Source organism: Phragmites australis, chromosome 6 (genome assembly GCF_958298935.1).
Source record: "Phragmites australis chromosome 6, lpPhrAust1.1, whole genome shotgun sequence".
NCBI lineage: Eukaryota > Viridiplantae > Streptophyta > Magnoliopsida > Poales > Poaceae > Phragmites > Phragmites australis.
In genome coordinates this window covers 2,082,153-2,099,002 of record NC_084926.1, presented here as the reverse complement: position 1 = coordinate 2,099,002, position 16,850 = coordinate 2,082,153, and the positions used below count along the sequence as shown (strand labels likewise).

General features: G+C 46.4%; 3 protein-coding genes and 1 pseudogene across 7 annotated transcripts; 3 read left to right on the top strand and 1 right to left on the bottom strand.

Moving 5' to 3' along the window:
* Positions 1-2,889: 2,889 nt before the first annotated feature.
* LOC133921024 (ubiquitin carboxyl-terminal hydrolase 23-like) lies at positions 2,890-10,433 on the top strand. Of its 5 annotated transcripts, none has more exons than XM_062365727.1 (14): positions 2,890-3,338; positions 3,737-3,851; positions 4,321-4,431; positions 4,550-4,722; positions 4,803-5,129; positions 5,234-5,359; positions 7,069-7,770; positions 7,876-8,034; positions 8,163-8,255; positions 8,380-8,472; positions 8,636-8,695; positions 8,913-9,534; positions 9,665-9,758; positions 10,105-10,433. In XM_062365727.1, exons 1-14 carry the CDS (start codon positions 3,081-3,083, stop codon positions 10,262-10,264), a joined length of 3,093 nt encoding a protein of 1,030 aa, XP_062221711.1. In that variant the 5' UTR covers positions 2,890-3,080; the 3' UTR covers positions 10,265-10,433. The 5 variants fall into 5 exon arrangements, with proteins under 5 accessions (XP_062221711.1, XP_062221712.1, XP_062221710.1 ...); XM_062365726.1 differs by having other exon boundaries at positions 2,891-3,338; positions 8,877-9,534; XM_062365725.1 differs by having other exon boundaries at positions 2,891-3,338; positions 8,600-8,695.
* Positions 10,434-11,423: 990 nt separating this feature from the next.
* LOC133920335 (protein POLAR LOCALIZATION DURING ASYMMETRIC DIVISION AND REDISTRIBUTION-like) lies at positions 11,424-13,136 on the top strand. Its single transcript, XM_062364946.1, has 3 exons — positions 11,424-11,789; positions 11,879-12,312; positions 12,386-13,136. Exons 1-3 carry the CDS (start codon positions 11,465-11,467, stop codon positions 12,749-12,751), a joined length of 1,125 nt encoding a protein of 374 aa, XP_062220930.1. The 5' UTR covers positions 11,424-11,464; the 3' UTR covers positions 12,752-13,136.
* Positions 12,948-13,835, top strand: LOC133920775 (protein STRICTOSIDINE SYNTHASE-LIKE 10-like; annotated as a pseudogene).
* Positions 13,836-14,617: 782 nt separating this feature from the next.
* Positions 14,618-16,452, bottom strand: LOC133920774 (RNA polymerase II C-terminal domain phosphatase-like 4). The gene has a single exon (XM_062365362.1). The coding sequence runs from the start codon at positions 16,401-16,403 to the stop codon at positions 15,108-15,110; it is 1,296 nt and encodes a 431-aa protein (XP_062221346.1). The 5' UTR covers positions 16,404-16,452; the 3' UTR covers positions 14,618-15,107.
* Between the last annotated feature and the right edge of the window lie 398 nt (positions 16,453-16,850).

Below are 16,850 nucleotides of genomic sequence, written 5' to 3'. Positions count from 1 at the left end.
TCTAAAATCCCATTAGCATTTATTTCTCTAGCATCCGATCATCCATCCACCTGCATCTCATTTACTCTCATTAATTCACGTACGAGGTAGATTCAGAATCATCCCCCAGACCAAATCTCAAAATAGTCCCTCCGGATCTCCGCTTTAGGAGTTCATCCTCCGACACCCACCTACCACTTCACATGTAAAAGGGTGAAAGGCATAAAATGCCATCGTATGTATATTATTATAACACAATATCTTAAAAACAAGTTGGTAATTTCTTCTATCACTTCTCTCTGTAAAAGAGCCCCGTATAGATAGACAAGGAGACACCAGATTTTTCCGATTACATAGACTATATTTCTCTCTCTTCCCTTTCAGCTCATAATTTATTTCCAAGCTTGAGCATTCTCGCTGAAAAAGGCTCTTGCCATATGCTATTAGCGACACATTTTCGTGCACAACGATATGTCCCTTAGCTTGGTTGGTCCAACTGTGACTAGTAAGAGTTTGGAAACAAAGTACTTCTTTGCGTTTCTACTGAAATTGACGACTGTAACTGATTTAGCTTTTCAAATCAAGGCGCCCTTTTTTTTAACATGTCTGCAGCTGAGACACACCAGAAAGATTGCAGGAAAATAATCAAGAACTGCTCCTGCTCCGGCTCCGAGAAATCTTTTCCGAGTACTCCGAGTGAGGGTGTCTGGAATCAAAGAGCGCAGAAAAAGGAGGTGTATTTCAGTTGATTTGGGTGGTGATTTTGGGAAATGATAAGGGAAGAGGGATTGGAGTTGGGCGTTTGACTAAATTTAAAAATTGTGTTCAGGCGCAGCGGTGAATTTCGTTTTGAGATGCTCTTTTACTCCACCCCTTTCTTTATAATTACTTTAAATTTTTCTCAAGTAGATTTTTTATTCGGTGGTTTAATTTATAATAGTGTGTCATAGGCCAGATATATAACCTGAACTACTTATTCCATTTTCAATAATCCTTTATGTCAACCCTACGTTTTTCTAATTCATACTATTTTTCGAGTTAATTCTTCTAGTTTTTTTTTTCCTGAACGAGTGTTTATTTCTTTTATAAATTAACTGCTAAAAGTAACTTTTAGAAAGGGTGTTTCTACTAATTGATGCGTTAGAAGCAAAATGTCGGTTTCTTCTAATTGAGAAGAAGCTTCAGATGCTGTCACAATTATTTTTCTTACCAAGGCTTGGCTTTTTAGTTTCTTCGCCAATTAAAGTGACACTGGTTTTGTAGTTAACTGAAAAAACAAATTAGGAGGCAGTGATGTGCGATTTGAAATTCTAGGGTAGGGTCGGCGGTTGGTAGTTAGATTTGCCGCCAAGCTCTGGGCAAGACTTACCAGATCCATATCTGAGGCACATCATCAAAGCTCAAACGAGCCTGGAAAAGATCCTACTGAGCACGAATCCTGTAGGAACTTTTTTCGAAATATGAGTCCTGTAGAAACACATGAGCAGAATGCACTGGTGCATTTGTGGGTGAATTCTGGTAGTATCACTTTTCCCTTTTCAGGCTGAAAAAGCCCAAGCTAATACAGCCTGGTAGTTGGTTGATACTACGAGCATAATGGTGGTTGCCTAAAGTTGGATTATGTGCCCTACTCCACAAGCTTGTGTTGTGCGCCAAAGGGGTTGGTAGCACGTCACCTATCTGCAGGGAATTTTGAAGCTTTCTTTGAGATGCATAACAGCATGATGGGGACTCCTATCTGTCTACCTAACATTTCGGAGAGAATTGTGGCTTCTCGTGGCCAGCAGATGGTCACAGGCATCCATCAAAACCGGCACGACATGATTCATCCATCCCAGGAGACAATCATGGCTTGCCTTTGCTATCGAACCATCTAGCGCCCATCGATCGTGAAGCGGACTACTGTTGGGGCCTGCTACTGCAACGCGAAGAGCCTAAGAAAGTTGCAGAGCAGTAGCATCGCAAGCTGAAAGCATGTTGTGTGCTCGTCGAGTCGACACTTGTCGCCGCCGGCGAACGGCACGGCGAGTTGTTAAATCCAGCGTTGCCAACTCGGCTCAGGCTGCCTGCGGCGGCGTGTCCGCTCAATCACCGATCGACGCCGCGTCGTCGCTTCTGCCGACCCAGATCTCCTTTTCTTCCCCGGCGTGGGGTTGTTGCATGCCGTCCAACTGGGAACAGGCAATGGATTCCCGTCGGCTTCCGCCATTCCGGTTATCCGTGTCGCACGTGGGTCCCGGCCTCTTCGCCTTCCTTTCCATGTTCTCTCCGTCCCACAGCTGTTGCCTCAGCCTGATCTCGTTTTATCTGTGTTCTGAAAAGGCTTTGCACAATGCATTGGCCGTTTAACGTTAAACTCATCTGTGGAATTTCTTGCTGAATTGGTGACCCGTTGATAGTGTACGATGGTGCATGGATAGGAAACTCACTTTAGCCTATTTAAATAAATACAATCAACCGAATATTTTTCTTTTTAACAAATATAACTATACTTAACTAGACTATATGATACACTTATATCATCTAAATCGGACCTATGAGGTTCATAGACCAATATCCAAATATTTTGAGATTCTGACTGAAAAGTAGCTACCTTTCACTTTGATTCTACACCTCTTTTTATTACCACCGTAACTAGCTTCCAAAACCACACCGGGTCCCGCGATCAACGCCCCAGATCGTCCTGTAACCCCACTCAACTAATCTCAGTTATCCATCTAGTAAGAACACATTAACTATAAATTACACCTCGCACCTTATCCTCTTCCTATCACTCTCTACCTCGAAAGTAAACTCTATACATCATGTTCTATAATTTTTTTTTCTCTTACGATGATATATATTAACTTTTTTTATCTAACCATTAAATAATAGATGGTGTAAATAAGATTTCCGAAAAAAATTTCTATACAGGATACTATAAAAATTTGCTTCCCCCGTCTCCCAAATCGGGCCCGTCCCCATTCAATCAACTAGCCCCCAAAATTCCCAAATCGATCGAAACCGCAGCTTTTAAACCCAGAAATTAGAGAACAATGTCTGATCGTTCGTAACCACCCGATCTGCTCGCGCGCCGCCACTCCCGCGCGAAACCCTAAAGAATGGGGGAGTCGGGCGCGGAAGGGCTGATGCACCGGAGGATAGAGTTCCACGCCGCCACGAAGCCCCGTGCGGCGGCGGCTGTGGACGTGCCTGGAGGGTTTCGGATGGAGAGGCTCTTCGCGGGCGCTGATAAGCGCGTGGCGGCGGCGGCGGCGGCAAGGAGTGATGGGGAGGGCAGGAGGTTGGAGAAATGGGAGAGTAGCGGGAGTGGATTCGATCCGGAGCTCAGCGCGGCGAGGATCTACCTGCGGAGAATTGTGAGTGTGCAGTTCGTGATTTTTATTGCGATTTTGCAGTTAGTTTTCGTTCGCTAGTGAAGCTACAGTCTGGAGGGTTTTAGCTGATTGATGAATATAAATCCCAATTTCGTTCGGAGTTTTTTCTTTTGTTTTTAAAAACTTCGCTTGGTTCGAAAATGATGAATTGCTGTTTGTGCTCAAGTTTCCCTGCATTTTATTCTTAAATGTTATTTTTTTTGTTTTGTCAGTGTATGAATCAATTTTGAAGCCGCTGATGCCAAAAATTTGAATCCTTTGCATTTGAAATTCGGTTATCTTTATCGTCCCCGCTTCCTTTTACTTGGGGACTATGCCCATTCGATTCACCTGAAACATGCTGGCGAATTCACTGAGGTGGGCTGCTGTATGCAACTCAGGGGGCTGGCTTGCACAACCTCGGCAATACGTGCTACCTCAACTCGGTTCTGCAGTGCTTGACATATACGGAGCCGTTCGTGGCCTACTTGCAGAGCGGCAAGCACAAGTCCTCATGTAAGTTTGCTGCCCACTTGCAACCGGCCAGTAGACGTTCTGCATGGTATGATTGATGTTGCCTGTGGAAGTCCAAGCAGTGGAACATCCTTTGTTGTTGCCCAAGAGCATTATTTATTTTAATATATTTAAAAAAGTTTAATCGGCTATACAACCTGCTGGTGTGGTTGCTGTCGATAAACTTCCTCTCTCTTTCATTAGTTTTTTGGGCACATATGTGCATTGTTTTAGCCGCTTGTTATGTTGCAGCTCCTGGTGGGGGTTAATACCCCTGAGGTCTCAATCCAAACAGGCCATATATCTCATGACTTGTTGATGATTAATGGAAAATCTATTTTGTACTTCCACCTTATCTATCAGAGCATTACATACCAGCATTTTCCTTTACTTTCGGCAAGTGCTAGGCCTTTTTTAGGAGGCAGGTGTTGTTTTGTGAATACTTCTAATTCAGTTTATCATTTTTTAAAAGGTCGGACTGCTGGATTCTGTGCATTATGTGCTCTTCAGAACCATGTTAAGTGTGCTCTACAGTCAACTGGGAAGATTTTGACACCAATGCAGTTTATCAAGAACTTAAGATGTATCCTTTCTTGTGCTATAGCCTATTTGAGCAATTCCTATTCTTTTAAATTTAAAAATATGAAAACCTATCTACATTCGTTCAAGCGTTGATATTGCAATCCTTAACTTCAAGATAGGCATTTCACATAGTTTTCACAATTATAGGCAGGAAGATGCGCATGAGCTAATGGTCAACTTGCTTGAGTTGATGCACAAATGCTGTTTACCTTCTGGTATACCAAGTGAGTCTCCAAGCGCTTATGAGAAGAGTCTAGTTCACAGAATATTTGGTGGCCGCTTAAGAAGTCAGGTATACCATGTCAATTGCTCAATTACCATGGTCTGAATAATATCAAAGGAAGCTAATATTCATCACTGTCTATATTACAGGTGAGATGTACAAGGTGCTCACACTGTTCCAACAAATTTGATCCTTTCCTCGATCTCAGTCTTGAAATTGGCAATGCCGCCACATTGATGAAAGCACTTGAAAATTTTACCGAGGAGGAGCTATTAGATGGTGGGGAAAAACACTACAACTGCCAGCACTGCAAGCAGAAAGTTGTGGCCAAGAAAAGGTTTACTATTGATAAGGCTCCTTCTGTTTTGACGATTCATCTGAAGCGCTTTAGTCCTTTCAACCCTCTTCAAAAGATTGACAAAAAGGTGGATTTTCAAACAACGTTAAACTTGAAGCCATTTGTCAGCAATTCTGAAGTGAGTAACTAGTTCCTGAAATTACTAACTTTTCATATTATAATTTTGCATTTGTTTTAATAAGATTTATTTATCTTTCATAACCGTTATGTTTATGTGTTTAGGGTATGGATCTCAAATATAGCCTTTATGGTGTTTTGGTTCATGCTGGTTGGAATACACAGTCAGGTCATTATTATTGCTTTGTTCGGACGTCCAGTGGGATATGGCACAATCTTGATGATAACCAGGTTGCAATTTCGATCCTGCTATTGATTTACACATATCTGACTTACTATTGATTTACAAGTGGCACCACGTTTTTCTTTTCTTTCAAAATCTCTCATCTTTATTCTTCCTCTGCATACACTTGTCAACCATATTTTGTCCGGTCTGGTACAGAAAAAGCCAACATATGTTACAGGGACTTTATAAACTTCAGTGGTGAAGTCTACGCCTTGATACTTATTTCGCTGCAACAGTTACAGTCCCCTGCTCACTAGAAATTGCCGTATTATATATTCGTCTATTGTCCGAATAGTACATACTGCGCACATGGCAATGATTTTGTCGCATTGCTTAATTTCTTAATCTATTTGTCTTGCGTCTTTTACCATATTTATGTCAGATAGCTCATTTGTCAGGTAAGTTGCTATCTATTTCATGCTGCACTATTTTGTGTAAGGGTATGATGTTTGAAGGGGTTGGGGTTGGGAATGGTTGGCTTTGGAAGGGGCGGCGCCATTATTACCAAAAAAGGGATTGTGTGGGTGAGATTTTTGTTCAGGTTGGCACAGGGGTTGTTCCAAAGGGTAGTTATTGGAGTGCTTAAGTTAACTCGTACCTTGTTATGTGCATTACGGGCATATATAACAGCCTTTGTCCTAAGCAAGTTAGGGTAGACTAGAGATGAAACCCATAAGATCCAACTAAAAAGATGATATGAAAACAATAATGATAATAAATGTACTAGTAATAGTAACAAAATAAAAGGAATTACAGTATAAGGAGACTGATGCATAAGTTATGGTTCTGGCACGGGGATTGCTAACTTCCACACGCTTCTATCCGTGGATGATTTTTTGAGAATATTCTACTCCTTTAAGTCTCTCTTTATAGATTTCTCCTGTAAATACTCTCATGTTAGGTTTGGTCGACCCCTGGTTCTCTTCATATTATTAGCGCACATCAGTATCCCGCTATGAATAGGTGACTTTGGAGGCCTCTATTGGATGTGTCCAAACCATCTCAACCGATGTTGGACAAGTTTTTTTTCAATTAGCGCTACCCCTACCCTATCACTTATATCATTATTTCGGATCCAATCCTTTCATGTGTAGCTACAAATACATCGCGGCATACGCATCTCTGCTACACTTAATTGTTGAACATGTCGTCTTTTGTATATATATATATATATATATATATATGTGTGTGTGTGTGTGTGTGTACAGCGAGGCTATTCTGCGCCTATGCGCAATTGCTATTCGCACTGTGCACATCTCCTAGTTACAACTCGAAACATTGTGAGTTACAACTTGTTAGGTAGACTAGTTATAACTTTACGTCCAAAAATGCATAATTGCAACACGAGAAGCTAACACTGTGAGTTACAACTTGTTATTCGTACTGCGCACATCCCCCAGTTACAACCTGAAACACTATGAGTTACAACTTGTTAGGTAGACCAGTTACAACTTGATGTCCAGAAATGCATAATTGCAACACGAGAAGTTAACACTGTGTGTTACAACTTGTTATTCGCACTGCGCACATTCTTCAGTTACAACTCGAAACACTGTGAGTTACAACTTATGGGGTGTGCGTAGACATAAACTACAGTGAGCATATCTGCAGAATATACATGCAGTGTGTGTGTGTGTGTGTATATATATATATATATAATTCTTTTGCTTGAAGCTTTTGTCTCTTTTTGTTGATTATCTGTGGTTACCTCCAGGTCCGCCAAGTCCGTGAGGGAGATGTACTGAGGCAGAAAGCATACATGCTATTTTATGTGCGTGACAGAGTAAGGAGCTCGGTTATTCATAGAGATAATGGCGTTTACAGTTTGCCAGATAAGAAAATGATCCCTGAGAAGATAGCATTTATGGATGGTGCAATTAGAAATGGTTTAGTGGAAACAGCATTGAATGCTTGTTCATTTACCAATGAAGATACAAAGTTGCAGAAGCAGAACCCAGATAATGGTCATCCCAGCAATTTTTGTAACGCTTTGCAAGACCAGTGTTCAAATGCATATAGCAAAACTGAAGTTATTGAAGCTTCAACATCCCAAAACAATGAGCCAGCTTCAGTGCAGCAAGCCCTTTGCCCTCATCCAGATGGTGCTGCTACCCTGTTCACCAAAACAAACCAAATAACATCAGATAGTCAAAGGGAGCCTGATGCTTGTATTCTTCATGATGCAAGCTGTGATCAGAAGACATGTGAGAAGACATTGCGGGACCTGCAACTGAAATCTGATGGTTCACTCACTGATTCAGGCAAAGACATAGCTGCTGTTTCCTTTCCAATATGCAATGGCTCTGATGGATTATTGGGGGCAAACAACCAGGCTACTGAACCTCAAACAGATCCTTTTTGCAAACCAACTTCTGATAGTGATACAGTGACTATTGCACAGATCATCCCAACTGAGGTAATCCTGTGACATTTGCCATAGTCCCCTTTTGGGCTCATCGCATAGATTTGAGTTTCTAATGCTTGATGCTTACTCTATTGTTTTCTCTTGCCAACATGTTAGGATACTGCTGTTTCTAACGAAACAGTATCAACCCATGAAGATTCTACCAGTGGTAATGAAGCTAAAGAGACAGAGCCTATTAAGCAACATGATGAGGTAGCTGTGGTGAAGGAGCGTTCTGTGAAAATCATTGATGAGAAAGAAAATGCAGATGAACAGGTATCTAACAAGCCCAGCCCATGCTCTCTTTTTTCATGCGTATTCTATGGCCTCATGTTCTATGCGTGCACAACTACTATGTCGATTTGCTAAACCCAAAAAATTCTTGTTATATTTTGCTTCTGCAGGCTTCTTTGCCGAACAAACTGGAGGATGGGCAGGCTTTGGTGAAGAAACTCTCTGTGATGGACACTGACCGTACGGCTGATGCAGAGGAGCAGGTATCTAACAAGCCCTGCCCATGTTTTTTTTTTCTTGCGTATGCTATGGTCCCATGTTCTATGCATGCACAACTATGTTGATTTGCTAAATGCGAAAAATTCTTTTTATATTTTGCTTATGCAGGCTTCTGTGCCAAACAAACTGGAGGATGGGCAGGCTTTGGTGAAGGAACTCTCTGTGATGGACACTGACCATATGGCTGATGCAGAGGAGCAGGTATCTAACAAGCCCTGCCCATGCTCTTTTTTTTTTCTTGTGTATGCTACTGACCCATGTTTTATGCATGCACAACTAAGTTGATTTGCTAAACACGAAAAATTCTTTTTATATTTTGCTTCTGGAGGCTTCTGTGCTAAACAATACACTGGAGGATGGGCAGGCTTTGGTGAAGGAGCTCTCTGTGATGGACACTGACCATATGGCTGGTGCGGATGAGCAGGTACTGAACCACTGCTTCTCTCACTTTTCTTTTTGGTTGTTTATATACAACAGTGTGCATTCCACTGCCCCATGTAACAATGGTTATGCCATGTGTTCACTGCTGCTCTACTGCATGTTTAAAAAGAGAGTTCTTCATTCATATTGTTATGTGATTTCATTTGTTAATGTTTTTTCCGCAGATCTCCGTGCAGAATAATTTACTGGACATTGGACAGGTCAACTCTGAGAATAAAATCTCTGAAGACTCTGCACAGGTGGTTTGCTCTGAAGATTGTGCACAGGCTATGTGCTCTGAAGACTCTGTGCAGGTGCTAGATAAATATCCATGCCATGGCAATTTACATAAAAACATGAAAATCAAATCAAAGAAGCATGTGAAGTATCCAGTTGTCAACTTGTTTTTTGGATCTAAACAACTGTTGTTGGCTTCACTAAAAGTGCGCAAGAAAAGGAAACAGAGGAGAACTAAAAAGCAGTCTAGATCTTCTATGGACATTGAAAGCATTGCCAATGATCAGCAGACATCAACATCAGAAACTGTTCTTACTAGCGGCATATCATGTAAATCCTATAGACGGAAACGCTCACATAACACTGCAAGTTCTGAAGATGGTGCCCAGATTTTTTACAAGAAACAAAATCTTGGAGACTCCATCAGTGCTGCTGACCGTACCATGGACAAGAAAGACAGCAAGGATGCAACGCTTGCTAGTGCTGAGCTAGCAAGCTCATGCCCAAGCTCTGTGGCAAATGCTGATTCAGGAAAATGTACATATACAAATGAGAATGTTTCCTGGCATTTTAATCTCCTCACAAGGGGTTTAAGAGAAATCACTGGTTAGTGTACAACTCCTCCCTTGACTCTTGCATGCGTATGTGCAGCCTCACCGAAATGTGCAAGCCATAGATTTTCTTCATTTTCCTTATTCTACCATCAACAATATATCTTATCATTTTCTTCTTGCAGTTCCACGATGGGATGATAATGACATGCCAAATACCACGGCAAAAGAGCTGCAATATTTGAGTTCCACCAGCATTGGTTATGTTTTAGATGAATGGTAAGTTTTACATGTAGACGTAGTAGTACTATAAGTCTATAATTCATTTCATTTTGACGGTGATGCAAGGATGTCTGAGTTCTCTTGCCTCGTGCTAACATTGGTGAGACCTCTCTGGGTATCCTGAATGCAAATCAGATTGACTCTGGATGGTTTTATCTCAACAACCTGCTGGAGCAGGCTGGCCCCTTGGCCGGACTTGAGTAGGCTTTAAAAGCCTTCAAGAATATGCTGATATAGCATGGTTCTGCTTAGATTGCAATTTCTAGGTTCGCTGTAGATTTTGGATTATACAACTTCTTAAAAAATCAGAACAGTAGGCACACTCATGGCACCTTGTTCCCAGGAACGAGGAGTACGATCGTGGAAGGAGGAAGGTCAGGAAATCAAAGGGAGACTTCAGTGGGCCAAACCCTTTCCAAGAGACGGCAAGCATCAGATCACGGCCGAGGATGAGACTAAAAGCTGACCAGGCCAGATCTGGTAACCAGCCTCTCAGGATATGACACACTGGAGAAGCAGACTGTTGTATCATTCAGTTTTGAAATCAGTTTTCCTTTTCTTTTTTTTTCGGAGTGTGTGTTATCTATGTGTTTGGACCGATCACTGTACCTTAATTATTTGTTTTTTGTCGATTAATTAATAGAGAAATGAAGTGAAAACTCTTCTGTCGAATTTTAATTGTGTCATGTATTTACTTGTTTGCCCAATTATGTTTACGCTAAAGAAACTGATACTATCGTGACTATGTAGTGGGCGAACCATTCGCGCCATTGTGTTACCAGACAAACTGTTTAGCATTCAGGTGATCAGGTCCATTGCATGCAGTGGCTCATGTGAATCGAGCCAAAGGAATTGGAAATTTGAAAGAGCCCCCATTGGGATCGACGAAGTTAGCTGGAGTTTGTAAATGAGTTGGTTTCAATCAAGCTTGGTTTCAAGTATGTGGAACAATGGTCGCCGTCGAGATGGATTTGGATCCAAATCCAAGCACCTGTAGTCTAGATTTTCACTAAATTTCTGAGCGAATTATCTCATCTATGTTGAGGGGGGAGAAAAGGCGTACGTAGCATTCAAAATTTGACATCAAGTCACCCTTGCATAAGTATTTAGTCACCGTTTGCCAAACGAACAATTCAAACATTGAAGGCGGCGTTTGACGCCAAAAACGCCAATAAGATGGATGTTGTAGAGGAGAAAATTCTACCAGCTCTTGCACACGCATGAGTTATAGTGTTGAAGAGTTAGGTGAACAAAAATTATATGTATATAAAAGAATCAACGGATATATAAATATCATATGTGAGGAATAGACAAATGAGATAACCCGTGTGTCTACACCTGCGGTGGATTTGCATTCCCTAAATGTCGCCAACACTATTGAAAATTTGGAGAACCACGGTTTGTTGGTGCCATAAATGAGTTGTGATGCTGTGCACGCGTTTGAGAAATTATGGGGAACCTACCTTCCATTGCGGCATTTACATGGGTCGAAATGGCTCGCGAACTGTTTGAACTTTGAATTGCATGGGCGTCCATGCCATTTTCAAACACAGCCTGAACCCACGCGTTTCAAAGCCCAGCATAAACCCCTCTCCTCCCCATGATTGCCGCCATCTATAAATACACAGGCCTCGATCGAATCCTCCAATCCAAACCCATCAAATCCTCCACAAATATTTCTCGAATCCTCAAAGCCGTCACCAATGGCTGTGGAGGGGAGCACGGCGCCGGCGCTGCCACTGCCACCGCGCGTCTCAGAGTCGTCGCCTCCCACCGTCGGAGCCCTCCTCACCGAAGCCTCCGCGGCTGCCAATGCTTCCGCCGCCGCCGCCCGCGAGTGCTCCTCGCCGCGCTCTCTGCTCTCGCGCATCCTCCACAGGGGCCGCGGCGGTGGGTTTGGTTGCCGCCTGCGCCTCCCCCGCTACTTTTCCAGCGGCGCGGCGGCCAAGGAGGAGGCGAGGGAGATGCCCGCGCCGAAGGTGGTGGGCAGCCAAGCGGAGCCTCGCGAGTCGCCTCGGAGTTCTCTTGGTACATGCGTGTGTCCATGGCGATCGGAGCGGATATTGCCCATTGGTGTCTTGAGCATTGCATAACCAAATGGCGTTCATGGCGTGCAGGGAAGAAGGCGGCGGGGGTGGAGGAGGCGCTGCCGGCGAGCCTGGGGCTGGGCGCGAGCCTCGTGCTGCTGCTCTCCAAGAGCGCGGCGGAGCTGAGAAGGATGGCGGAGCTGCGTGCCCAGATGGAGCGGCTGCTGACGGACTTCAGGGAGGACGTGCGGAGCAGCAACGGCTGCCCCGGCGCGTCCGACAATCACACCGACAGCGCCAGTGTCGTCAAGGAGCCCGTCGTCTGCGCCACCGACAAGGAGGGCGCCCTGTTCCAGTCTGATGGTTCGCGCACGGCCGCCTCGGCGAGCCGCGGGGCGAGCGAAGATGCAGGGAACCGTCCGATGGACCAGATGGAAGCCGAGCTCGAGGCGGAACTGTCGCGCTTGCAGCTGACCTCGAACGACGAGGAACGTGCGAGTCCTTGGCGTGATCACGAACTCGAGGTACTGTGCAGATAGAAGCATGCTTCAGGGCATTTTTTGCCAATGTGCGCTCAATTCTGATCGATCCTCGCAGATGGAGGCGAAGAGAGATGCCACTTCGGGGAGCCACTCAACTATCTGCTCAGACAACGACGACGTAGTGACAGACCAAGGCTGCGACGAGGGCGAAGACAACGAGGAGGAGGAAGAAGAAGAGGAGGAGGAGGAGTGCGAGGAGGGGATCGAGAAGAGCCCGTCCCACGGCGGCGTGTCGGCCCGCGAACTGGAGCGAAGGCTGCACGAGCTGCTGCAGTCGCGGCACGAGGCGCGGATCGCGGAACTTGAGTCGGCGCTGGAGCGCGCGCGGAGGAAGCTGCGAGACGCCGAGCGCGAGGCGTGCCGGTGGCGCGACACCGCCAAGATCGCCACCCGCTTCACGGACGAGTCGCGGCTCAGGTAGACGAATAAGCAAAGCACCTACCAGCACCGCGCACGGATTGCCCGCTACTTTTGCCCCCTCAACTGCACCAACGTCGCTTGTACTTCACAACGCATTTCGTCAAAAAAATCACTCTGATCATGAACGCAAGCAAATGATACGCCTTTCACATTTTCGTGATCAACACTGTCTTGCTCATATCGGCTCTCATTATTACATGATAAATCAGTCTTGCTTCCCAACAGATCATCATCCATCCGACTCAATCGCGCCGGGTCCGCCGTAAAACGTATGCATACCGTTACCACTGACGCCGAAGTGCCGAACCCGTCGACTGTGTAGCAGCTCAACCTCGTGCTGGCCGGACGTAGCCGTGCTACGATTTCGATTGTCTTGGCTTTGTGCCCAACCCTTAATCTTTCCACAACTTTAGCTCCAAAAATTTCCGGAGCCAGAGATGGCCAGCTTGCCAAACAAGCCTTATATCCTAAACACACTTCTCCTTCTGCATCAACGGAGGCGGAGGCTGACGGTGTGCCGCCCCGCTTCACCAATGGAGTCGACGTCGACCAAGTGACTGGCGACGTGTTCTTTACCGACAGCAGCATGAACTACCAGCGGTCGCAGCACGAGAGGGTCACAGCCACCGGGGACTCGACGGGCTGCCTCATGAACCAACCGTGTCACCGTGCTAAGGGGCGGCATCACGTACCCCAATGGCCTCGCCACCAGCGCCGATCGGAGGCACCTCGTGGTCGCGCTGACCAGGCTGTGCAAGCTGCTTAGGTATTGGATTAAGGGCCCCAGGGCCAGCACGTCCGAGCCGCTTGCTGACCTGCCGGGCTATCCTGACAACGTGAGGCCCGACGGTGGAGGCGGGTTCTGGGTGGCGCTGCACCGGGAGAAGTCGGAGTTGCCCTTTGGATCGGGGCCGATGGGCAGGTGATCCAGGTGATGAGAGGGCCGAAGAGCGTGAGGCCAACCGAGGTGGTGGAGAGGGAAGGCGGCGAGCTATATATGGGCTCGGTGGAATTACCTTACGTCGCCGTAGTTAGTGCATAGGGAATTTGATTAGTATCTCTAGTGCTTAGTTTTTGGTTTGTTGATTTATCAGTGTTGCTATTGTTTCAGGAGCTTGAAAATTATTTTACATTGCAATGAATTTTTTAGGCTGTTAGATCTTGGTCTAGATGCGTACTTAGGCCAACTTCAACAGTAGAGTTATCCAGTGCTATAGTACCGCAAAGATACCTCATTCGGTGCTACAGTGCCGCACAGTACTGCTACAGTGTTTCGAAAGAGCACTGGTCCGTACTTTGCGGGTACCGTGGCAGTGCGCATCACTGTAGCGGTACTGTTCACAGGGACACTGTAGCAGTGCTGTTTACAGAGGCTGAGCACGAACGGAGAGAGGAAGAGTAGTAGAAGTTAGAAAATAAGGTAGCTATTAGAGATGAAAAAATAAGAGATATTATAATAGTGATAGAGGATACTGTAATAGTATTTTTGAGAATGAAAATTTGAGGTAGCTACTGGAGATGATCTTATTAATGAAGACTAATGTGACTAATGTTATCGCAATTTGGGTCAAAAATGCATGCTTAACAGGAAAGTGAATGAAATCTAAAGCGATTGCAGTCGATAGAGCGATAGATCTTCCCAATTTTATATTTGCGAGTGCAACTTTAATATGTATTTTGAAGATGAATGACCGATTATGTCAAGCATATCAGTATCCAAAGCAGAGGAAAACATGCGGTCATCTCAAGAAAATAGAAATGAAATACAGCAAGTCATTAACTCATAGGTTAGCCGTGTAATGCATAGGCATGTCACATGTGCCTTTTATTGACATCATCACAGATTATGCCGTATTCTAACCTTTTCCATTGTTTTGCATTTTAACAGAGATCATTGACAGGAACTAAAAGATTTCAAACTCCCTATTCTGAACACCTGACAGTAACCGAACAGAGGTTCTGCACACAGAACGACATTTGTAGTTCACCACAACGGATCAGTAACACTGAAACATCTCCACAAGGTAGATGTTGAAAATGATTTTTCAAACAAAACTTGGCCCGAGTGAATCGAGATACCACCTTCCACAATACCACCCTGGCAATCTCAAGTCTCAACTATCCGAAGTATGAAAGTGTCGAAGGTTAGCAACCCCATTTCGATCGATGAACATCTGATAGCTACTGAACAGAGACATCTGGTTAGTGCTGATTTTTCCAACAAAACTTGGCCCGAGTGAATCAATGCGCCACACAACTCTCACCGATCAGGTTAGTAGGCAATCTCAACGATCTGAAGCAAGCAAGTCACGGAGGCTGGCGATACCATTCCGCAGCAGGAAGCCACACGGCTTTGTTCAACGTCCACGGGTCACCGGGAACTCTTGCTCGTTCGGCCGGCACCACCGGAAACTTGCCGCCTTGATCCAATCCCAGTTGACGAGAAACTTGTTGTTGTCCCGCGCCCACCGCGCCTTCTCGGTCCCCGGATCCTCCGCGACGACATGGGTGACCGTCGGGCCGACATCGACCTCGCAGACGGCGCCGAGCTTCTCGGCCAACGTCCACATGGGGCTGTCCTCGGCGAAGTCCTCCAGGGGCATCAACCGGCTGAACGCCACCGTGCAGCCGCGCAGCACCTCGCGCCGCACACTCCTGATCACCTCCCTGACGTCCGAGCAGTGGCCGTCGAAGAATCCGCGGTGGACGCGCTTCAGGACGCTCAGCACCACGGCTAGCGAGCCGTCGTGCTCCCTCTCGTCCCGCCTCTGCTCCGCCAGTGACGGGACGCGGTAGCCGAAATTCCAGCATGTGGAGGCGAAGTAGTGGTATCTGTCGATCAGGATCAGGTTGTCCTGCTGCTCCGGCCAGACATAGTCCGAATCGTCGAGGATCACCAACGCGACGGCCTCGGCACCCGGGATGACGTCGAGTTTCTTCACGTCCGGCCTGGTCGACTCCTCGCACGACACGATCCTCGCTCCGAAGTACACGCCGTCTGGGTCGAGCAGCTTGACGACCGCCCTCGCGTAATGCGGCTCTCCCAGGGTGTACACGAACATCTCGAATATGGCGCTCGCCTGCTCCAGAAAGCTTCGCACAAACGGCCGCAGCTTGGTGAGCACAGAAGGGGGAGAGGAGTCCAATCGGAAGAGGCCCATGCTGGGATCGTCCCTGATGTTCGACGTGAACCCGTGGTCTTGCTCGATGAAGGAGAGCTCGTGGAGCCCCGTCGAGTTAAGCAGCGTGTGATCCAGGTCAAGGATGAGGGTCAGCTTCCTCGTGCGCAGGAGGGTCGCCAGGTCGGACGCGCGCGGGATGCTAGTCGTCTCCGAAGCCGGCAGCGTCGGTCCCCTGTGGATGTACCCAACGGCGGCTCCTCGGGACGCGCCTCCTTCCGCGTCCTCCTCCTTCACCCCGCACAGGAAGCAGAGCCCGCGGACGAACCCAGGGTGCGGCGGGCAGCGCGCGGCGGCGGAGGCGTCGTCTCCTCCTAGCTTCCTCATCTCGTAACCAACGGCGGCTCCGGGGTTACTTCCTTCCGCGTCCTCCTCCTTCACCCCGCACAGGAAGCAGAGCCCGCGGATGAATCCAGGGTGCGGGGGGCAGCGCAGGGCGTCGTCGTCGTTTCCTCCTTGCTTCATCTCGCTCATGGCGGCGGCGGGATCCTCCCGGCGAGCGGTGGTCGGGGAGGTGGGGATCCGCACGGCAACGGCTGGGGAAGTGGGGAGGGGGAGTCGGGTCGAAATGCCAAAATGAAATGGGCGCGGCGTTGGAGCGGCCGTGCCAACTTGTTGCTGCCTTCCTGTGCAAGCCAAGCCCAGCCGCTCGGATGGATGAGCTCTGTTGCCAGTTGGCACCGCCGCGGCCCAACTCTCGCCTGTAGGTGGGCCCAATAAAAAATGGCCCACCTGGAGTTATGTACGAGAGAAAACAAAGAAAGCAAATGAGTTCCAAATGTACAGGGGAAGAGAATCAAAGATAGTTATGATCCTGTTTTGCAGAGCTGTGGTTTTCAGATTCACTTTAGATTTGGTATTTGTAGATGAGTATAAAATGGCTTAAGCATATATTTTTTAGTTTAGAATATAAACAAAATA